Raw genomic sequence first — 22,943 nt, 5'->3', positions numbered from 1 at the left:
CAAATTTCTTGTCCGTGGCAAAGAATTTAAAAGGTTAAGAATCTTGGGACTTCCCTGGTGGCGCAGTGATTGAGAATCCGCCTGCCAGGGCTTCCCTGGTGGCGCAGTGGTTCAGAGTCCGCCTGCCGATACAGGGGACGTGGGTTCGTGCCCCGGTCTGGGAAGATCTCACATGCCACGGAGCGGCTGGGCCCCTGAGCCATGGCCGCTGAGCCTGCGCGTCCAGAGCCTGTGCTCCGCAACGGGAGGGGCCACAGCAGTGAGAGGCCCGCGTACCGCAAAAAAAAAAAAAGAATCCGCCTGCCAATGCAGGGGACATGGGTTCGAGCCCTGGTCTGGGAAGATCCCACATGCTACAGAGTAACTAAGCCCGTGTGCCACAACGACTGAGCCTGCGCTCTAGAGCCCGCGAGCCACAACTACTGAGCCCGCGTGCCACAACTACTGAAGCCCGCGTGCCTAGAGCCCATGCTCCGCAACAAGAGAAGCCACCGCAATGAGAAGTCCACGCACCGCAACGAAGAACAGCCTCCGCTCTAGCCACAACTAGAGAAAAGCCCGCGCGCAGCAACAAAGACCCAACGCAGCCAAAAATAGATAAATAAATTAATTAATTAATTTTAAAAAATAAATAAAGAATCTTAGTTGATCAAAGAGAAAGTGCTGGACAAATGTACTTAAAACCCTGGATGTCTGAAGGGGACGGCTGCCAACCGGACCAGTGGACGTCACACCAGGTGTGCTGCTTGCCTCGAGCCAGGCCTGTAGGTGGCCAGTGGCACCTACGGGAGGGGCCTCACCTTGTCCATCATGGCGAAGATTCGGTCCACCCGCTTCTCGGGGGTGTTCTCCTCCTCGGGGAGTTCCACGGTGTTCCCCTGCCAGGGACAGACAAGGTGGGGGCTGGCTCCTGGCACTCTGGGCTTTGGGCCCTTTTCCCAAAAATATGCTCCCCAGACCTGGGCAGGTTCCAGATGAGGACCCCCTCTGCCTCCCACTCCCCACAATGTCCCCCGCCATCTGTAATTCTGCTCCAGAACCTCGCACCCACCCGAGCCCCCATCTGCCAGCCCAGCTGGAGATGTGCTGAGCGGCCCCAGGCAGTGACCCTTACCTGACCAACGCTTGCCCCGGTCAGGAGAGCAGTCCCACGGGGGTGCCTCCTCTGGGACAGGCCCAGTCACTAAATTTGATGCCCCTACTGCCTCCTCCTACCCCATAGGACCCGGGCCTCTCACCACCATCTGGTAAATGGCGTCCACTATATCCAGCATCTCGTTCCTGGTGATGTAGCCATCGTTATCCAAGTCGTAGAGCTTGAAGGCCCCTGCGGTCAACCAGCCAGGGCAGAGTGACCCCCGGCCCGGGGAAGGGGGTGCTGCTCCCCACCGCCCCCCGCACTGCACCACAGCCCCATTACTCATCCAATCAATGAATATTTACATCAAAACAGACGGGACACGCGCACGTGCACGCACGACAGGAACACACGGGCCGTTTCAACTAGGGTTATTAAAAAAAAAACTAAATATAAAAAGGAGCGGGGTGGGGGGGCTTCCCTGGTGGCGCAGTGGCTGAGAGTCCGCCTGCCAATGCAAGGGATGCAGGTTCGTGCCCCCGTCTGGGAGGATCCCACATGCCGCGGGGCGGCTGGGACCGTGAGCCATGGCCGCTGAGCCTGCGTGTCCGGAGTCTGTGCTCCGCAACGGGAGAGGCCATGGCGGTGAGGGGCCCGCGTACCGCAAAAAAAAAAAAAAAAAAAAAGGAGGGGGCACTGAATCTGCGAGAGCTGAGGCTGGAGCTGGAGCTGTGGGAGGGAGGGGACCCCAGGAGGAGCCCTAAAGGCCCCCCTCTCCTTCCCCATGCCCCCGCCTCTGCCTCCTTTCAGCCCACTTCCTTTCCACAATTACACTGTATCCTGCTGGGATCAACTTAGAAAATAAAATAATATGCCTGGGGGGGAGGGCAGGAGCTTCTGCATAAATAAAATCCTCTTTTATTCCTAAAAAGAGAAAGAAAAAGAAACTGTCGCGTTTTCTCGGTGCTGATGCAAAGCAGTGGAAGTGTCTCAGTGGGAAGTGAGCTCTGGCCCAGCTGCTTTCATCTTCTCTCCAGATCCCCTCTCGCAGCAGCAGGAGCCTGCACACTCTCCCCTCTGAATCCTTCTCTCATCCCTCCTCAGGGCCTCGCACATGCTGTTTCCCTTGCCTGGAACCCTCTTCCCTCCTCCCTCCCTGGCACCTTCACCCGTCCCAGCTCAGCTCCCGACTCATAACAGGGTCAGTTCCTCTCCTGTCGGTTCACACTTCCCTCTTCCTGCCTCGCCTGCAGTTTTCTGGGATCTTTTGGATAAGGTCCCTGAGCTAGACTGACAGCCGCGAGGGCAGGTGCCCGTCTATCCGATGCACCCGTGGGTCCTGGCCTCTGCTCAGCACTGACACGCGGCCATATTTGGTCAACATCTGTTGGGTGAACCAGTAAATAAGTGAATGAATGAGATCAGTCATCAAAACAGCCTCCTAAGTAGTGGATCCAGCCCTGGAACCAGGTCTTTTAACTCCACGCTGTCCTGCCCGAGGTCCCATGTCTGCACCTGCTCGGACGCCCCTTTGCTTCCGCCCCATCTGTCCACGCATCTAAGGAAGACACGTTCCTCCTGCCTGGCCTCCTCCAAGAAACTGCCTCTGACCTGGAAGGGCAGGACATCTGTGCCACTCTCAGCCCCAGACAGATGACCTGGCCCAGGTAGTTGGCCTCCCTCCCGCCTGGGACCGCCCAGTGGCCGCCCCATAGAGCCCAGGGGGCAGGACTTACACCGCAGCTTCTCATCCAGGGTTCCCCTCGAGGTCACCGACAGCGCCTGGATGAACTCAGAGAACTCAATCCGCCCATCCTGCAGGAGAGAGGGGAGTGGGGGTGGGCCTCAGTTAGCGCTGAGTCACCTGGTCAGGCTGCACCTTGGGCAGGTGGTGATGGGCGGCAGCAGGTACCAGACACCCAAGTGGAGAGTACGGGAATGAGGGTGATGAGAAGGAAGGGGATGGGGAGAGGGTAGGATTAGAAATGGGAAAAGAGGACTTCCCTGGCAGTCCAGTGGTTAAGACTCCGCGCTCCCAATGCAGGGGGCACGGGTTTGATCCCTGGTTGGGGAACAAAGATCTCACGTGCTGCATGGTGTGGCCAAAAAAAAAAAAAAGAGGGAAAATCCAGGCAGGAGGGACAGGGAAACGGGTGAGACCAAAGGGAGAGCCTGACACTCCACATCTGGTGGGAGGAAGAGGGACCCTCTGGGCAGGAGTCCCTTTCTCCTGCCCAGAAACCCCTTCCTCCTCGGCCTTGAACCACAGGCTCAGAGACTTTAGAAAAAGGTGGGGCTCTGGACTGTTCAATCCTATTTATTTTGCAAATAAGGAAACTGAGGTCCGGAGAGGCCAGAGCTCTTCCCAGGGCCAGGCAGTGTGATCGTCCGCTGAGGCCACCTGCGGAGAAAGCCAGGGCGTGACAGAGCAGAAAAATTCCGAGTGTCCTACAGCACGGAGCGGGGAGACAAGTTACAGTACGTCCACCTTGAATACAAGTGAGCCAGGAAAGATGCCAGCGTGGCACAGAGTCTGGAGGACCGCAGATGCCCCAGTGGCGGATGTGCCAACTGTCAGGGTGGCCGTCACCAGGAAGGGACACGCTGCAACACGGATAAGCCTTGAAAACACGATGCTCAGTGAAAGAAGCCAGGCACAAAAGATCCCGCATTATATGATTCTCAGTTTCCCCATCTGCAAAATGGGGGCAATTAAAAGGCATCCCTACAGGTAGTTGGTTGTAAGGTCTCACTAAAAATAATCCACAGAGCAACTAAGCCCGTGTACCACAACTACTCAGCCTGCACTCAGCCTGCACCCACGAGCCACAGCTACCGAGCCCGCGTGCTGCAACTACCAAGCCCGCGCACCTAGAGCCCATGCTGTGCAATAAGAGAAGCCACCGCAGTGAGAAGCCCGCGCACCGCAACGAAGAGGAGCCCCCGCTCGCCACAACTAGAGAAAGCCCGTGCGCAGCAACGAAGACCCGACGCAGCCAAGAATAAAATAAATAAATAAATTTATTTTTTTAAAAAATCCACATAAAGAGCGTAGTACGTAGTAAATGTTCAGTAAATGTCAGTTGTGATTATAAATCCTGTTATTATCCCTGGCGGCATCTGCATTTTGTGCTTGTAAGGAAAGGGTCAAGGTATACACATGTGTGCATGTGTGTACACGTGTATGTCTGTGTGCATGGTATGTGTGTGCATACACGGATCTCTGTGGCTTCCTTGTGTGTGGGTGAGCTCCTGCAATGTGTATACGTGCGTGCATTTGTGTACAATGAGTGCATGTATGTGTGTGTGCATGCATGCATTTGTGTGCATCTGTGTATAAGCACGTGTGGGTGTGCACACACGTGCGTGCGTTTGTGTGTATATGTGCGTGTGTGAGCGCACACGTCTGTGTTCCTTCTCTGGAATGCAACATCAGCAGGACAGCGTGGGTGTGGAGCCACGCAGGCTGCCGCAGGAGGGAGGGGACTCCAGGCTGGCACAGGCCCTGTCAATTCCCAGCTCACCTTGTTTTCATCAAAGACGTTGAAAACAAATGTGGCGAACTTGGTGGGGTCTCCAAACGGGAAGAACTGCTTGTAGATCTTCTGGAAGCCCGCTGCATCCAGCTGCCCGCTGGGGCAGTCCTTGATGAAGCCTTTGTACCTGGAGGTAGAGGCCAGGTGAGAGAGGGTAAAGGAGACTCCAGCATCACCCACCTGCTGGGAGCTCCTGCCCAGCGTCCTGAAAGCCTGTGAGTCCCTGTCCAGGGAGACAGTGCCACACGGGGTTGTGAGCACAGACCTGGACTCCACAGGCATGGACTCATCCCACCTCTGCCTCTTGCTAGCTGTGTGACCTGGGACAGGTGGTCACACCTCTCTTAGCCTCATCTGTCCCAGAGGGATAAGAGTCACTTGGCCACTCGGCCCCCTGCTCCACACAGGTGACTAAAACAAAACTTGCATGAACGACCTCCCGGAAGTCCCACTCTCGCACAAGGTACTCCCCGCTTCCCGACCCTCTCCACTGAGCCCCTCCCGGAGCCAGGCAGGCTGGTGGTGCTGGTGGCGCTGGTGGGCAGAGGCACCATATGGGGCCGGCAGCTGGCTCCTCCCACATGCCTACCCCGCAGTGTGCACACACCCGCTCCCCTGCCTCTGTTCCCAGAGAACTGTGTAAACGACGCGGGAGCCGCCCAGCAAGCTCGGAGGGCATGCTGGTGGTTTCCAACTGGACCTGTCCACCCTGCATTCCCAGTGCCCAGGGACCCTCCAGATACCCGGCCAGCTGATGGCAACATGGCTTTGCAGCCCAAACCCCAGTCCTGCCATTTGCTAGCTGCATCCTCAGGCAGGTGCCTTCACCTCTCTGAGCCTGACTCTCCTCATCTATAAACAGGGACAGCTTTCACATCCATCCTGCGGGGACTGCGTGAGATGATGATGCAGCATACTTGGCACAGGGCTGGACGTAAAAAATAAGCAATGGCATGATCTTTAGTATCATGACCTCAATGTGTTCTTTTATTTTTTTATTTTTTATTTTCTTTTCTGTACACGGGCCTCTCACTGTTGTGGCTTCTCCCGCTGCGGAGCACAGGCTCCAGACGCGCAGGCTCAGCGGCCATGGCTCACGGGCCTAGCCGCTCCGCGGCATGTGGGATCCTCCCGGACCGGGGCACGAACCCGTGTCCCCTGCATCGGCAGGCGGACTCTCAACCACTGCGCCACCAGGGAAGCCCCAATGTGTTCTTTTAAATCGATTCATAAGTTGGCTCCTGCGTGTAGCTTGGCAACTCCAACCAGGACATACATTCCCCTGAGGAGGATTCCCAGCACAAAGGGGGGCTAGAGAGAGGGGTCAGCTATTATCAGCTACCAGCTGCTACCTCTGCTGGACCACTGTCTGCTGGGAACTTTGCAAACCTGATTCTCCTGGAACGCCCATAACAGCCCTATGAGCCCTATGATGAAGCCCTCCCCCTTTTTTTTTTTTTGGCCACGTGGCTTGTGGGATCTTAGTTCCCCGACCAGGGATTGAACCTGGGCCCCAGCAGTGAAAGTGCGGAGTCCTAACCACTGGACCGCCAGGGAAGTCCCAAGCCCATTTTAAAGATGAGGAAACTGAGGCTTCGAGACGGGGAGATCTGCAAGTCCTTGCAGCCCAGACTGGAGCCGAGGTGGGGTTCAGAGTAACCACTGATGGGGCCAGATGCTCAGAGACACGGGCTCGCTGAAGATGTCCCCTCCTTCCAGCCCCCCTGTTCTCTGGTCTACCCAGGGCCACTCTCCCGTCACGTCCCGGGAAAGTTGCTGGTGGCGCCGTGACTGAGGGCCGTATACACAGAGAGCATGTGGAGAAGCCACTGTCCCTCCACCCATCAGAGAACAAGCTAAGGGGCCCAGGCTGGGTGAAGGGACACGCAGGGCACCGGCAGTAGGGAGCCTTGGGAATTCTGAGGCCTAAGTGATCAAGGTCAGATGTCAGAAAGAAAGCAAGACAAGACTCTTGCTAACATGTCAGCGGTTCCTTAGGGGCGAGGGCGAGGCTGGGAGATGGAGTGGGGCGTGGCGTTGCGCTGCCGTAGGCACCCACTCTCCCGCAGAGCTCCCCAGCAAGCATGAGGCTGTAAGAAACGGCGGGGCCTGTGCGCGCCTCCCCACCCACGCCCTGGGGCACCTCGAGGGGCCAGAGGCCCAGGGAGGCGGTCCCGGCCCAGTAACCAGGATCGCTGCCCCATCTCGCCACCACCCGCACCTCTGACGACAGCCCCGTGCGGGGCACTGGCCTAAGCCTTCGTGGGCGGTTCCTCCTGCAGTCGCCACTCAGCCCTGCTCAGTGGGTTCAGTGATCCCCATTTCACAGATGAAGGCACTGAGGCACAGAGGTCAGGGCCCCTCCCACAGCAGGTACCAGAAAGGAACTCGGCCCCTCCGGGTCCCTCCCCTTGAAGCCTCCTTCCCAGCTGGGTGTTCCAGACTCAAACCTTCACATCTGGGCCAGGACGCAGAGCCAGAGAGGAGCGTTTCAGAGCCTATTCTGGTCCATGACCCCAGGCCCCTGGGCAGGACGGGTCCCTGGACAGGAGGAGGGAACAGGCCCGGCGCCAGGCCGTGATGACCACAGTGGGGCACAGCCGGCTCTGGAGGCCAGAGGGGGGCCATCGCTTCCCCTTGTGTCCCCCAGAGCCTCCCATTTCCCCACAATGGCTGTGTGTCACTTGAGTAATTTGAAAAGATTATTAAAAACAATAAAGGGAGAACAAAAGGTGCCCAGAGGCGTCTCGAGGCCCGGCCCCTGCGGGTGCCTGGCTCCTAGGAGGGAAGACAGTGCAGGTGCCGCAGCAGCGGGAGCTGTCAGTGCTGTGAGCACCTGCGGGGGGCCCTGAAGCTTTATTGGGGGCAGGTGGGTACAGGCAGGCTGGCCTCGGTGGGGAGCCTCCAGGGGACTATCTGGTTTCCCCTGCAGAGACTGTCACTGTGGGGCCCCAGCTCCCTTGCTGCCATTAGCAGCAGGCCCACCCCCTCAGGGGCCCAGTCGATGAGGGTTTGCTCCAGCCTGACGGCCCCGCCTCCTCTGGCCACACACCCTCACCGCCCCACGCCACCCATATTCCACACCCTGCCGCACTTTCCAGAGCTTGCCATGCCATCCAGCCGCCAGGCCTTTGGGCCTGCAGGTCCCTGTGCCTGCTCATCTGCTCCCCCATCCCTTGAACGACCCCAGCGCAGCGTGAACCACGCTGTGTCATGTTTGCCACCAGGCTGTGTCCTCCACCCAACAGTGAACTCCCAGTGCCCCGACGCCTTGTACATAACGGGGGCTCAGTAAATGTCCAGTGAGCTCAATGAATGAGTTGAATGAATGAATGAATGAATGAACGAATGAACACACAGAGAGAGGGAGAGGCCAGGTGTCAGGCGTCTTCTTCCTAAGCCCTGGGCACCGTGGTCAGAACCTGAGAACTCCATGCAGATGGTTAGAGCACCACAGATATACGCCCACCCCTCTGTGGATTGATGGGGAACTGGGGGCCCAGAGAGGGAGAGAGACTGGCCCAAGGTCACACAGCAAGTTAGCAGCAGATACAGGGCTCACACCCGGGACTCCTGCCTCCCAGGCTCCCTCTTTGCCAGGCTGCACTGGCCCCAGCCCCATGGAAAGCCAAGAGCCTGCTCCCCAAACATTGCATAACCCCATCCATCGTTCATCATCAGAAGATGGGGGGCACCCTGTCTCGCTGGAGCAGAGGGGAGGAGGTCTGTCCCAGACGCCCCACTTGCCCCAGGCCCCAAATTTGCTCTTCAAGTCCTCACAGCTCTGAGGCCAAGACTTCCTGCCATGGTCTGATTCCGAGGTGCAGCCCAGCCCCCGTGGTGGGCCGAGCCAGGACACTCACCCAGGCACACACCCCCACCCACACCCCACCCCACGGCAGGCACCCAAGGGACCTGCGGCTTAATAACAGAGTTCTTGAGACCAGCCTGAGCAGGTCACAGCACGGGTCTGGGGCAAGGCGGCAGTGACCCCGGCCCCGCCACGGCGCAGGCCCGGAACGTGGACGACTCGGCTGACAACCGCCGTGGCTCCACCACGTGGAGCCTGTGCGCCTGGTCGGCCTGGAGCAGCTGCGCGGGCGCGGGGTCCTTTACAAATATGAGAATGACCCAGAATTAGAGAAGATCCGAAAAGAGAGAATCTACTCCTGGATGGACATAATAACCACAGGCGGAGACAAAGTACCAAATTACGAAGAAAAGACCAAGATGATTTACAAGGAGCATTTACTCCTGGACGACAAGATTCGCGTCACCTTGGTCGGCGGTGGGTACTTTGACGTGAGAGATAAAGAGGACGGGTGGATCCGGACCATCATGGAGAAAGGAGACACGATCATTCTCCCTGCCGGGATTTACCACCGTTTCACACCGGACGAGAAGAAATACGAGAAGGCCACGCGGCTGTCTGTGGGAGACCCGGTGTGGACGGCAGACAACCGGCCGGCTGACAAACTTCGAGGCCCGGAGGCAGAACCTGGAATCGCTGGCGCAGACAGCCTAGCGGTGCCCTGGGGCCTCGTGCACCCCGGCCCCCCTTGTGAAGGTTCCCGATGTGATGGCAGCAGAAAATCTGTCATTTTCTCCTTGCTTTTGTGTTGTAGACTTGAGGCTAGGTGAGCTTTCGTCTGCAAGATCGTTTGATCAGAAAACGTTTTAATGGAAGGGGCTACAGAACTTGTTCGTACATGGAAGCACCTGTGGAAAGCTGGGCAAACGCGTTCATTTTCTCTGATTCAGGATCAGGGGTCAGTGGCCCTGTGTCAGCTGGTGCCTTCAGCTCTGACCGAATGAATTTCATCTCCCCAGATGCAGCCGTTTAGCTGCGCCATCTGGACAATTTTTGGACTTTAAGCAGATACCAGGCGAGGCCATGCCTGCCTTGTGCAGAGGGGTGACAGTGGATGACAGGACTGGGCAGAGAAAAGATGCTTTTCTCCCAAAGCACGGGGGAAGCTGGGGGTGGTGGGGTGCCGTGGGGGACGAGCTGGCATGTTAGGGGGACACTCGCTTACTTATGCCACTTTCTTGCTCAAAATATAGTAGCTGCCTTAACGTTAAAAGAAAACAAATAAAAATTTTAAAAATAACAGAGTTCCTGCCCAAGAATTCCATCCCAGGATGACTGAGAGATGTACGTGACTGCAGCCCCATCCCTGACCCAGGCTCAGGTTCCAACAGGCCTGGGCCTCTCCCTCTCCCCGCCCTCACCCCCTCTCTCCTTCAGACACGCTGCTGCCTGGAAACCTGCTCTGGGGCCTGCCCTGTGCTCCAGTCCTGGCCCATCCTGTCTCACTGTGAGAGGGGCCCGAGCAAACCCCTTCCCTGCAATGCCCCCCAGTTTCCCTGCTGGTAAAATAAGTGACTTAGACTAGATCAGGGTTTTTCCACCCACGCCACTGACATTTGGGGTCAGATGATTCTTGGTCATGGGGGTCTGTCCGGTGGTTTACCGGCATCCCTGGCCTCTACCTGCTAGATGCCAGGAGCACCCCCGCCCCAGGTTATGACAACCCGAAGTGTCTCCAGACAGTGCCAAATATCCCCCCAGAGCAGAATCACTCCAGTGGAGAACCACGGGGCTAGATGGTCTCTGGGGACCCCCACAAAGCGGGGGAAAGGGTCTTCCCCAGTGTCTGCCTTCCAGTGACCTGCAATTCTGAATAATAGGGACCTACTGAGAGCCGGCACGAAGATATGCGATTTCCAGGCACCATTTCACCAAATCGTCTCAACAGCCCCAGGAGGGGAGGATTATGATGCCCATTGTACAGATGGGGAAACTGAGGCTGGGGGCTGTTAAATCTCCTGGCTCAGGGCCTTCACACGGCATTTCTTTTGCCCGGCCCACTCCTTCCCCTCCTCCTTCCCCCTTTTTTTCTTGGCTTCAGAGCATCTCCCCTAGAGAAGCCCGCTCTGGCCACCCAAGACCCCAGTATACACACCGGTTGACACCCTCACAGCACCCTGTCCCTGGCCTGGGCCTCGCAGCTGTGCCTGTAGCCTGTATGATGCCTGGGCCAGTGAGTGCACCACAGGGTCCGTCAGGGCAGGGACCCCGTCTTATAGCTCACCCCGAATCTGCAGGGCCCACTGCGGGTGCTCAGTAAATACCTACTGGAGCTGCACAGCTAGCAAATGGGGAGCCACAGCTGGACCCTGCCGCCGCCTCTGCGTGCGGCCAGTCAGCAGCGAGGCCCGAAGCCTCCGTGGCCTGCTTTCCTCAGTGCCTTCAGCCTGACTCCAGACCAAGGGTGGAGGCAGCAGTAATCCTGGCACTGTCGCTGGTGCAGGTTAGGCCGGGGAGGGGGAGTGAGGCACAAACAGCCTTCTGAGGAATTTATATGGAGACCACCCCTCCCACAACCGTGTTCGAGAGCAGGGGTCTCAACTCTCTTTGGGGATGGGAGGAGAAGCTGTGGAACCGAGCCTGGGACGTGGCACGGCTCCTGAGCTCCACACACCCAGTTTCCAGCCACCAGAGCACAGGTTTTCGGCACGGTTGACTGTGCTTGGGAACCAGCTCTCCACGATGGGGTGGAGACGAGAGAAAAAAATCCCAGATTTGACAACTGCATTCTTAAGCCTCTTTAAGAGGGAAAGGGGGAAAAAAAAAGAAATCTGTCACTTCATAAAAACACTGAAGGCTGAATGCCACTTAGAAAACACTCCCGACTCAACGCTGGGCTTCCTCCCTGTAAGCTTCCCACCCCGCCTCTAACCGCCACTGCGCCAGCCTGTGTGCCCCAGGGGACTCCAGCACCTCGTCTCCCCCAGTCCCTGCTGCCCCCAGTGCTGGCCATGGGCCTGGCACATAATAGGTGCTCAGTAAAGACTTACGGAATGAATGAACCAACAAATGAATGAAGGAATGAGTGAGCGGATGAATGAATTAGTGAAAGAGTGAGAGAATGAATGAAGGAGTGAGCAAATGAGGGAGTGAGTGAATGAATGAAGGAGTAAGGGAGTGAATGAGGGAGTGAATAAATGAATGAAGGAGTGACTGACTGAATGAATGAGGAGCAAATGAGTGACTGAATGAATGAGGGAGTGAATAAGTGACCGGATGAATGAATGAATGAGTGAATGAAGGCATGAGGGAGCAATGAGGGAGTGAATTAATGAATGAATGAGGGATGAGTGAATGCATGAATGCACGCTGGCCATGAGGCACGGGTCCAACTCCAGCTCAGCATCCCCGTTCTCTGTGGCCCCCAGCATCCCCAACGCCGCCAGGGCCTTGGGTCCCCAAAGGCACCAGCCTGCTAGGACTTTCTGGAATTCACTGCTTGCAGTTCCCACAGAGCCTCGTCCTCTGGGACCCAGCTTGAAGCAAGTCTCACATAGCCCTCCAGGCCCACCTCCCTCCCCGCCAGGGTTAAGTGCGGCAGATGCTGCTCTCCGCAGTGTGGAAAGTGGGAAGTAAATAGATGGATAGATAATAAAGCGTAACCCCCAGCTGCAATGAGGGACTGCCGCAGCGGCCCTGGTAAACTGTTCTCCCATTATCTCTTCAAACACCTCCCTTCCCCTGGCATTCCCCTCCCAGCTCCCTGGAGACCTGCCTTCAGATGATCCTGGAGGAGGGGCTCGAACACATCCATGAGGATGAGGCCTCTTCCCCGCTCCTCTCCCCTCCCCCACCTCTCTCCTCACCACGTCCCCCCATCCTCCACCGCCTTCAGCTCTGTGGGGTTTCCCAAAGCCAGAGCCAGCAGAGCTGAGCCTCCATAGCCCAGGCCGTGGAGGCCAGCAAGCTGGACCTAGACTCCACACACACACACACACAGAGCTGTGAGACCCAGGCAAGTGTCTCTGCCCCTCAGAGCCTCAGTTTCTTCATCTGTAAAACGGGCTGTTCCTGGACTGACCCCACGGCATTGGCGGCGGCCTCCTTACCCACAGCTGTGACTGCGGAGGAGGGTCCAGGATTGACAGCTGGCCCCGTGGAGGCGGCTGCAGAATTCCTCCTGCTTCCGCCCACTTTTTGTTACAATACCATCGGGTTATTTGGTTATTATAAATGTAACAAAAGCATTACAGACAACTTGTGAAATAGAAAATATAAGAGAAAAAAGAATACCCATGATGCCACCACCCCCAGCACACCCACTTCTAGCCTCTGGCCTGTCTCCTTTCCATCTTCTTTTCCCTCCACTATCTTCATCATGGAACTGTGTTGGGGCACTATTTGTGCCCTGCTGTTCCCCCTTGGGATGGCGTTCCCTTCACCCTCCAGGTGATCACAATTTCACGGTCGCCTTTAAGGGCCTGGGACCTGCTACAGTTTCCTAGTCAGTCCCCACCGAGGTTCCCGACCTTCCATTGTGGTGAATGGAGCTTGGTCAAGAACAAGGGATCCGGTAGGCAGGGGCCTCGGGCTGGCTGTGGACCTGACACTGGCCCCACCTCCTGACGCCCCAGCCTCCTCCCGTCTCTGCCAAATACAGAGCTAGGAGCAGCAGAGATGACACCATGGGTGTCCAGCATGAAGCCGGGTGTGAGGTGAGCGCCCAGCTGGCCCGGCTCAGGCATCACATCCCTGTGGCCTGGTCTGCAGTCCTGACCACCTGGGGCCTCAGCTCTCCTGGAGGACCTGGGATGTGCCCAGCTCTGCTTCTGCTCACTGGGTGGCCCAGGACAAGTAACAGAGTCACAGAAGACCCCTGGGTCTGGTTCCTATTCTGGGGAGCAGCTACTGAAAGTCAGCACCAAACAAGACGATCCTGTACCAGGCTGGAGAAACAGAGGCAGGGTGGTCAGTGCAGACCTCTCCCAGGAGGTGACATTGCAGCGAAGATGCCAAGATCTGGGGCAGAGGGAACAGCAGAGGGAACAGCAAGGATGGAGGCCCTAAGGTAGGAAGGAGCGTGGCATGGCTGAGGGACAGTAAGTGTGGCTGGTGCCTGGTAAGCCGGGGAGACGGTGAGGCCAGAGACCTTGGGGAGCCCCGAGGACCAGGCAATAAAGGCTGGATCTTTATTCTAAGTGCAGTAAGAAGCCACGAAGGGTTTTAAGCAAGAGAGAGAGAGAAACACAGGAGGAAACTGAAGCCGCCCTGGCTGAATCCACCCACACATGTCACAGGTGGGACAGGAAAACTCTGTCCATTGCGACCCCGCTGCTCTCCGTGTGCCCCTCCCTCCCATTTCCCAATCCCACCCCAGATGGTTTGGTGCTAAATTGTTTGCTGCCCTGGTAGTCTGGGCTCAGGAACCTCAGTTTTCCCAAGGAAGGGCAGGCATTCCCCAGCTATCAGGTGCCAGAGAGCCATTTAGGACATGAAAGGGCATGGCTGGAGGCCGTGGTGAGAAAGGGTCCTCTGAAATGGGCCCGGGCACTTGGGATGCAGGTGCTTGTCCCATTTGTTTCCTGTGCAAAGGACAGAGGGGATAGCGGGCTGATTGGATCTGGCCTCTAACCCAGCAGTCTTGTGTTATGGTCCCAGTGAACCAGGGAGGTGTAGGCCCATCATGGGATTACAAATTGGTTCATTTCGTGTGCTAAGAATAATTACACGGTCTGCCCACAGCACTGGAGGAGACTGATCCAGAGTGCCATAATCTGTGATCCATTACTGATGTCTGCTGTGGACACAGGTGGGGAGAGTGGCGGTATGAGTGTCGCTGTTTAACCATCCCTAGTCTACCTTCACCCTGTGGGGTATAACCATTCTAGGATACAACAGTGAGGTGGGTGGTGGGCTGACCCAAGAGGGTTAGAGAAAGGCACCACCAAAATGAGTCAAAGGGCATTTACTTGAGGTCCACGGAACTTTGTGGCAAAGAAAAGATCTATATTTTTCTTTATAAGCTCTTTAGAGAGAGTTCCCCTACAGCAAGGACTGGGCATCACAAGGGCCCTGGTTTTGTTGTAGAAGCCTCAACTGTCCCCTCCAGGCCGGCCTCCTTGGCCTCCCTGCTGTTCTTCAAACACACCAAGCCCCTTCCCACTGCTGAGCCTCTGTCCTTGCCGTTCCCTGTGCCTGGAACACCGTTCTGTGGTTGAGTCCTGTTGTCCAGGTCACGGTTCAGATGTCAGCTTGATGAAGGACCAAAAATCCCTCCACCTGTTTGGGATTCAGTTTCCCCATCGACATAATGAGGGGAGGACCCTCAACCTCAGGATCCCTCCATGGTTATCCTGATCAGTGTTATTCGTAGTGTTAGCATTATTAACAAAACAGAGAACTTATTACTCGGCTCTGTTCCAGACGCTGTGTATGAATTAGCTCATTCATTCTTCACGGTGTTCCTATAAAGCTTGACGATTATCACCCTCACTTTCCAGATGGGGAAACTGAGGCACCGAGCAGTCCAGTAACTTGTCCAAGGTTGTTCAGCTCAAGCCCTGGTTCCGGATCCCTTCTGGCCACTTTGCCTCCTGTCTCTCCTGGGGACGAGCCAGGGGAGCGGGGGAGGATGCCAGGGCTCAGGCGTGCCCTGCACCTCCTGGGGCTCAGGAGCCTCGTCTAGCCATGGTGGGACCCCGCTCTGGGCGACTACGAGGACAAAATGAACAAGGCCACATCTGAGAGCGCACCCAGCACACAGCAGCACTGGGGAGGCATCTGCCACGTCGCAAGGACAGACCTCGTCCTCGTCCCTGCTCTGACCTCTGAGCCTCAGCTTAGTTCTCCCATCGCCATGGAGACGATAAACCATGTCGGCCCCCGGGACAGCGCCCAGGAGTCGATGACAATGTGTACGTGAAGCACCTCGGGGCGACGGATGGGTGCTGAGCACCTGCTGTGGCCGGGCCCTGGGGACACAGCAGTGAACAGGGCAGAGCCGGCCTCGAGGCCAGGAGGGGAGGCGGAGGGGGACGCAGACCTGTACCTGCTGTTTGTCCCAGGTGTGTCCTGTTTGTGCCTGGTGTGTCCCCAGCTGTGACACTGGGCTGTGGGAGGTCAGTGGAGGCCCCTGACTCAAGCTGGGGGCTCAGGAGGTTTCAGGGAAGGAGGCCTGAGGGTGAGGAGGTGGTGGCCAAGCAAAGACGAGGAGGGGTGTTCCCAGAAGGGGGAACAGCCCAGGCAAAGGTCAGGAAGCCCCAGAAAGTAAGGTGAATTCGGGAACGGATAGCAATTTGGGCAGGCCAGAGGGCAGAGGGCAGAGGAGAGGAGGAAACGGCAGTGAGACTGGAGGGGTCGGCACAGCAAGGCTGGCCTGAGCCGGGCCTCGTAACCACGTGACCATGCCAGAGGTGCAGACTTCACCTGAGTCCAGGGAGAGTTTAAGCAGAAGCCTGGCATCGTTGAATATTCGCTCAACAAAGACCCCTCTGGCTGCCATGTGGGAAGGAGGGGGATTATGTACAGATGGGGAATCCAGGAAGGCTTCCTGGAGGAGGTGACTTAGGTAAGCCTTGGGAGAGTGGAGTTCAGATGGCCCCGAAAGGAAGGGTGGGAAAAGTGAGTGACAGAGGCTCGGGAAGGCCGGGTACGGCAATCCAGGAGGGAGAGCCTCACAGATAAAGACCTAGAAACAGGGACTTCCTTGGTGGCACAGTGGTTAAGAATCTGCCTGCCAACACAGGGCACACGGGTCTGATCCCTGGTCCAGGAAGATCCCACAGGCCACGGAACAACCAAGCCCGTATGCCACAACTACTGAGCCTGCGCTCTAGAGCCCGTTAGCCACAACTACTGAGCCTGCGTGCTGCAACGACTGAAACCCGCGCGCCTAGCGCCTGTGCTCCACAACAAAGAGAAGCCACCACAATGAGAAGCCCGTGCACGGCAACGAAGAGTAGCCCCCACTCGCCGCAACTAGAGAAAGCCTGCGCACAGCGACGAAGACCCAACGCAGCCAAAAAAAAAAAAAAAAAACCTAGAAGCAGCAGTATTTCTGGAACGCTCACCTGGGGAAGTGCGGAAGTGGAAAATGAGGTCAGAGGCAGGTCAGGCCCACCTGTTGGGTCCCAGGATGTGGGGGAGGAAGAAGGGAGTGGCAGCTGCTCCCTTTGCATCCACTCCCCCCGTGGGGCACAGCCAGCTCGCCACCCAGGTCCTGCCCACCTAGCCGGGGTCTCCAGCAAGGGGTCAGCAGAGCCAAGCAGGGCAGCCACAGCTCTCCCCCTCTGCCACCTGGACTCAAGGACAGGGAGGTGTAAGCAGTGGCCCCTGGGGAGCCTGGCCCTGCCCCCAGCAGGGCTCCACCAGGCATCTCGTGGCCTGGGCCCTGCTGCGGCCTGCTGTGATGGAGGGCACATCTGTAGGCCTCAGCTCCCCATCTGAACGGTCGACGGAAGACCACTGCCAAGGCTGTCATCTCTTGGGACCTTTACAGGGAATGTCACCCTGATGCCTCATCATTCTTGTCACACACGTGGGGAAACGGAGGCTGAGGGGGGTTGGATCACTTGAGGTCACTTGGATAGGAAGAGGTAGGAGCAGAGTCCATTTCTAAGCCACCAAACTTTCTGGAAGGTCTCCAAGCTCTCCTCCTCGCTCACCTACTCCCAACTCAGGTTCACCTTACCATGTGTGAGTCTCCCCTGTCTGCTCCACATTCCACAATGACAGACAGTATACCACTCTCCCCTCTCTGCCCCAGGGCAGGCATAACTAATCCATTCCAGACCTTCCAGGCATCAATGGTGCTATACTTTCGGTTTGCTCCATGATATACAGCCTCAGAGTCCTTCTTAACACAGCACTCCAGGCAGCTACTATGCATTGATTAGAGCTGGCATCCAAAAAGAAACCTATCTGCCATCCTTGATCCACTCTGATCAATCACTTTATAGACAGCGTGGCTGAACTCTAGAGAAGAGACTTCTCAAGGCCACGGGATGATTTAGGGAAAAAGCTGGGCCTGGGATCCAGTCTCCTGACTTGTTTCTGGTCCAAAACCCTCCCTTGGATGAGCAGAGTCTGCAATTAACACTGGTGGTCCTTAGAGATGCCACACAAGGCAAGGAGTCACCACCACCCCACCCCCATCCCAGTTCAACTGGATCTATGTCAGTCTCCTGTGAACAAAGGAATCTGAACAAAGGCTGCCTGGACTGGTTTGTAGATAAGCCGCTCTCAGAGGGTCCTCCATGTGCCGCTGTCCTGGGCAGCTGGACTGCCATCTCATCAGCACAAAGCCAACACACCCTCTCCCACCCAACAGTTTGGGGAAAAGCAGCTACTCACCACTGCTGGACCTCCTTCTCGGTAACTGCAAAAGAAAACAGAAAAGTGGCCTTTTAGCTCAGGAAGGTGTCCTAGGGGACAGACAGACACAGGGGAGCCTCCTTCCTGCCCTCCCCACCCCGGCCCACAGCCAGTCTGCCCAAGTCTGGACACCAGCCAGCTCCGAACAAGAAGGCGTCTGCAACTCCCACCCCGCCCGGTGAATCGTCCCAGTCAGGAGCTCTGTGTCTAACCCCCCAGAGGACAACACTGGCCCATCCCCTCCAGATGCCCACCGCACTGCCTGGAGGACGGCCGAGATCAGCCTCTTGCGGGCAGAGGCTGGCCTCTCCCTGCAGTCCTGGGCTGGGCAGGCAGGATTATTGTGCCCAGGCCAACACTGGACATAATTCTTCCCCGTCTCGCATCCCTGGGGACAGGACGGTCACAGAAGTCACTGGCTTCCCCAGGCTCTCAGCTGCCCTGCCTGCACATGGGGGGGCCAGGGCAGAAAGGCTGAGCGCCCTCCTCGGCCCTGGCAGCACCCAGCACCTTCCCCTCCTCCACCCATCCCTCCTGCCCCTCAGAGCCATCAGTCCCGGGTTCTTTTTATAGGCAAGACGAGAACAGAACGGTGCACCGCAAGCTAGAATGAACCGTATAAAGTAGCTGAACCTCCAGCCAAGCCCAAACAGTCATTCTTTACTGAATCAGGAAACAAACGACAAAATGTTGTTTTATGAAAAGGACTGAATCGGTTCAGGTTGGAACAAAACCAGTCATTTCGCTCAAATCACTGAACAAGAATATCTAACCACCTCTAGGGCCTCACTCATTCTCGGGGCAGAGGGGGCGGGGAGTGACTGAGAGAGCACCTCCAGCTCCCCATGCCTCAGTTTCCTCGTTTGTAAAGTGGGAATGATAGTTATAGTACCTTCCACACGAGCTGTCCTGAGAATTCAATCAGGACAGGTGTGACAACTCCTGAATCCCCAGCACAGGGCCTGGCACTCGGAGGTGCTCAACACAGGCCTGTAGAATGAATGAATGAATGAAAGAACGAGTGGACAGGAAGGTGGGTGTTGGGTGCAGGTCAGGTGAATAAAGGAACTGGCATCCCTTCCCAGAGAAGTGAGGAGGGAGGCCCAAGGGGGTCCACCTCACCATTTGTGCCTGATCACACTGGAGGCCACTTTTCAAAAACTGTTCAAAGCAAGCTCGTAACGGCTGCCAGGTCCTGAATGCCCGCTGCGGGCCTCGATCTGTACCGGGGCGGGCCTCTGCGCTTCGACTCAGCTGCCCGGACAGTGCTCGCACGGAAGCTGTGACTCTGCCCTGGCTGCAAGTGGGGAAACCGGGTTACAAAGCGGGCAGGACGTGAAGTGGTAGTGCGAGGGTCTGAGCTCAGGTCTGTGGCTCGGCCCTCCGCAAGCTCCTACCAGTCCCTTTCTCGTCGGCGCTGTCCTCCCACGAGCCCCATCAGAGGCTAAGGAAGAGCCCCGTCCATCAGCAGGATGCTGACAGAAAGAGCGAGGCAACAGTGAGAGTGTAGGTTACTGGGAACAGCCAGACCCGGTGTAAAACAATACAATTTTCCAAGAGAGTTTCGGCAGAGGGTAGGGGGTGGGAAGGGAGTCCAGCAGGGGGGTGGAGAGGGAAGTGTCCGTGGTCTAACTCAGGGTGGGCTGCCCTACACCCGCCACCCACACCTGGCAGTGAAGGGCAGCAGGGGCTGAGGGGCTGACGCTTAAAAACCCAAGCTGGAGACACAGGAGTCCCACCATAGCACAGCTGGGAGCTTAGGGGCTTATGCTCTGGAGCCAGACTGGACGGCCTCAGCTTAAGCCTAGCACCACAGCTTCCTAGCCGTGTGTCCTTGGCCTAAGGACTTCCCTTCTCTGAGCCTCAGTTTCCTCACCTGTCAAATGGGCTTGCTGTGAAGATGAAAGTGCTTGGTGCTCTTCACGGGCATAGGACTCCCCCAGGTAGGTGGGACCCCATTTTCCCAATGAGGAGACTGAGGCTCAGGCAGGGCTGCTTACTTGCCCGAAGTCACCCAAGGTGACTGGGTGGGGCCAGGGGCCAGGACGGTGCCTCCAGAACCCAGGATGGATGTCCCAGTGGATGCCCCCCCCCCGCCCACCTTGAGTAAGCCAATGAGCTGCATGACCTTGTATGACCTTGGCGTCATGTGATGTAAACGGCAGGAGCCGGGCAGCAAGGGCTCAGGCGGCCGGCCCACTGCTGACTCTAGGGGAGGCCTCCCAGGGTCAGAGAAGGCTGCCCTGGAGTCCCCCAGCTCAGAAGTCCCAACCCTCTCCTGACCACACACCCCCGCCCCGTCCCCCAGCAGCCTCCCCCCAGGGCCTCTCAGCCTCCAGGCTCCCCTGGGCCCCTCACCAGCCCCTGCCGCATTAGAATGGTCCCATCGCAGAACACTGTGTGGTCAGCAGGCAGCCAAGCTGTGAGCTGGGGAGGGGCAGACAGGCCCTGCCTCGTGCTTTAAGCGAATTAACCTTTAGGAAACAGGTATCCCCTGGCACCGTCCCAGGCCCGGTAGCTGCCACTGCTTGACTGCCTGGAGCCCTGGAGGATCTGGGAGGGTCTTGGAGGGGGGGCAGGCAGCAGGCAGGTCTCGGGGGGACTGGTCACCTGCCCCCAGCCCCTCCCCAAGGGTCAGGCAGGCCTGCATCCAAACCCCAGCCCCCCGCGTCTAATCACGAGGATATAACCAGGCAAATGCAGAAGGGGGGGCATTCCATAAGACAAGTGGCCAGGATACTTTTATAAGTCAGGGTGCGAAAGGTATAAAAGGCAGGGGATTGTTCCAGAAAAAAACCCTGAAGAGACAAGGCCATCAAATGCAACTCGCAATGGCTGGCTTGGGTCCTGGATCTGGAGTTAAAGACCAGCTACGACGGGGCTGCTGGGGGAAGCTGCCTACAGGCGGGCAGCTGGATGCCCTGACGGACGCACTGTCGGTTTGTTTAGGAGCAGCAACGGTAGGGAGGTTATGTGGGAGAATGTTCTTTTCCTTGGGATGTGCCCTGAAGCATTTAGGGGTGACGACCAGGATGCCTGCAGCCTCTTGGGAAAGGTTCAGAAATACACACACACATATTTAGAAAGAGACAGGAAGCAAATGTGGCAAAATGCTGACAGCTGGTGAATCTAGACGTGGACACACAGGTGCTCACGGCACTTGTGTTGCTCTTGATCTTTCAAAATAAAAAGCTGGGGGGAAATGTTTGTCCTCATCAGCCCACCACCCGTGTGCCCCCCCTCACAGCACCGGAAGGGCCAAGCGTCCTGCCCAGGAGCACACCCCTAGCAGCTCCGACCACCACAGGCACTAGGAGGGAGGAGGGGACTGAGGGACCGTTCTGGGGTCCCTCTGCTTCCGCCCTCCACCCAGCTACTAGAGCGACAGGCTCAGGCTCCCAGCTTGGTCCCATCGCCCCGCCTCCCAGAGCCGACACGCGAGTGTGCAATTAACAAGCATCTACCAGGCGCTGGGTGGGTCCAGGCTCAGCACGAATGAAGGTCACTTTCAGTGCTACGGGCCCCTGCTCTCCTGCCTTCCCCCAACCCTGTGACCCCCTCAAGCTCCTCTCACTGGTCCCACCTCCAGGCCTTTGTACCTCTGTTCCTTCTGCCCAGAACACACGCCCTCACCTCTGCTACCTGTAACCCCTACACACATTTCAAGTCCCAGCTGGGATGGCCCTTGTCTAGGAAGCCCCGTTTGGGAACTCCCCTCATATGTGGGACTCACTGTTTTACATGTAGTCTGTCTTCTCATCAAGTGTACCACAGAGGATCAGGCGGGGCACTGCCTGCCGGGGCCAAGCCGGGGAAAGGGGGTAACAGGACACCGGTAAAGTGGGGCGGGCCACAGGGAGGGCTCTGGTTGTGTGGTCTCGGGTGAACGACCCCACACCTCTGAGCCTCGGTTTGTTCATCTGTAAAATGGGACAGACAGACTGTCTCTTAGATGAGGAGGATGGGCTTGAAGTGCTTGGTGTGATGTCTGGCGCCCAGCGAGCGCTCAGTAGAAGCCCTTGTTTCCCTCTCACCTTCCCAGCTGGACGCTAAGCCCCCAGGAGGTCAAGGCGCTTCTCCTAGCATCACCCTCAGAGCCCAGCCCAGTGTCCTGTTGATTCCCACATCAACACCAAGCCACTTGGCTGGATTGGGAACACATCCTGAAGCATGTTTCTCACAACATGTTTACCTTCACAATTACAACTGGCTTCGGCCAATTTTAAAAACAAGCTGCCTCTCTCCAGCTCGCCCCCGCCTCCAGGCCTGGGGTGCCCAGGCTCATTAGGAAACCAGTATTTAAGACCTATCTTGATCACTTGTAGACTGGGTTGCTCCAAACAAGTTACTTAACCTCTCTGAACCTCAGAGTGCTCATCTGAAGGATGGGGTCCAAGCTCCGACCTGGCAGAGTCACCGGGAGGGTTTCTTGAGAGGTGGATAGAAAATTCCCAGCTTAGCAGGGGGCTGAGCTCTACTCCCCTCCTGCTGACTTCCCCAGAGAGCTGGGGGCAGCAGAGCGGGAGGGAGCCTTCTGGGGGCTCGGCGTGGAGAGAGGGACCCAGCCCCTGCCCCCGGCCCAGCCTTCACCTCCCCCTGCTGTGGCAGGGGTGCCCCCAGGGCCCCCTGCTCCCCTCCACCCACAGAGCCGGGTTCCCAGGCCGCCCTCCTTTCCCCGCAGCTCTTGTCTGCCAGGAGCGAACACGAGAGCCGGTCCCTGGAGCCCAGGATAAATGTTGAGTCTGATTTTGATTTCCCTAAAGCAAAATACCTCTCTCCTGATTGAAGCTCAGCTCAAACACGGTGGGCACAGAAAGCAGGGGCTGCAGCCCACAGAGGCGCTGGCGGCAGCAGGAGGGGTGGAGGGCACCCTGCGTGCGAGCCCTTGCCCCCCTCCCCAGCCGCTGTCCTGCGGGCCCTTTCCATCTCCAGGGGCAAAGGCTGCGTGTTGGCCGTGCCTCCGCCACCCCCACTGCAGGAAAACTGTTAGCAAAGGGGCCTCCGGTTTGATTCACACAAAAAGAGAACTGGGGGCTGTTGGGACCTGGCCGCCAGCACCCCCTTGTCACTGAATCCCACCCTCCCATCAGTCCTGACACCACTGACTGTACACCTTCCAGAAGTGCAGCCCCCCTCAGACAGCTCC

The 22,943-nt window shown here is 57.4% G+C and overlaps 1 protein-coding gene and 1 pseudogene across 2 annotated transcripts in view; one reads left to right on the top strand and one right to left on the bottom strand.

The window, feature by feature from the left end:
- The window catches only part of NCS1 (neuronal calcium sensor 1), a 61,027-nt gene that overhangs the window by 19,116 nt on the left and 18,968 nt on the right, over positions 1-22,943 (bottom strand). The window contains exons 2-6 of the mRNA XM_079927536.1: positions 17,777-17,801; positions 4,603-4,741; positions 2,815-2,893; positions 1,239-1,327; positions 801-878 (exon numbers count right to left, since the gene is read on the bottom strand). Of these exons, the coding sequence (XP_079783662.1) occupies positions 801-878; positions 1,239-1,327; positions 2,815-2,893; positions 4,603-4,741; positions 17,777-17,801 (410 nt within the window). The remainder of the gene's footprint in view (positions 1-800; positions 879-1,238; positions 1,328-2,814; positions 2,894-4,602; positions 4,742-17,776; positions 17,802-22,943) is intronic.
- Positions 5,042-9,139, top strand: LOC307189566 (acireductone dioxygenase-like; annotated as a pseudogene). Its single transcript has 2 exons — positions 5,042-5,077; positions 8,680-9,139. The product of its transcript is annotated as an acireductone dioxygenase-like (transcript).

The sequence above is a fragment of the Stenella coeruleoalba genome, assembly GCF_951394435.1.
Source record: "Stenella coeruleoalba genome assembly, chromosome: 7".
In the NCBI taxonomy this organism is placed as follows: domain Eukaryota; kingdom Metazoa; phylum Chordata; class Mammalia; order Artiodactyla; family Delphinidae; genus Stenella; species Stenella coeruleoalba.
Note: the sequence above shows the minus strand (reverse complement) of the source record. Positions and strands in the feature narration are given on the sequence as shown.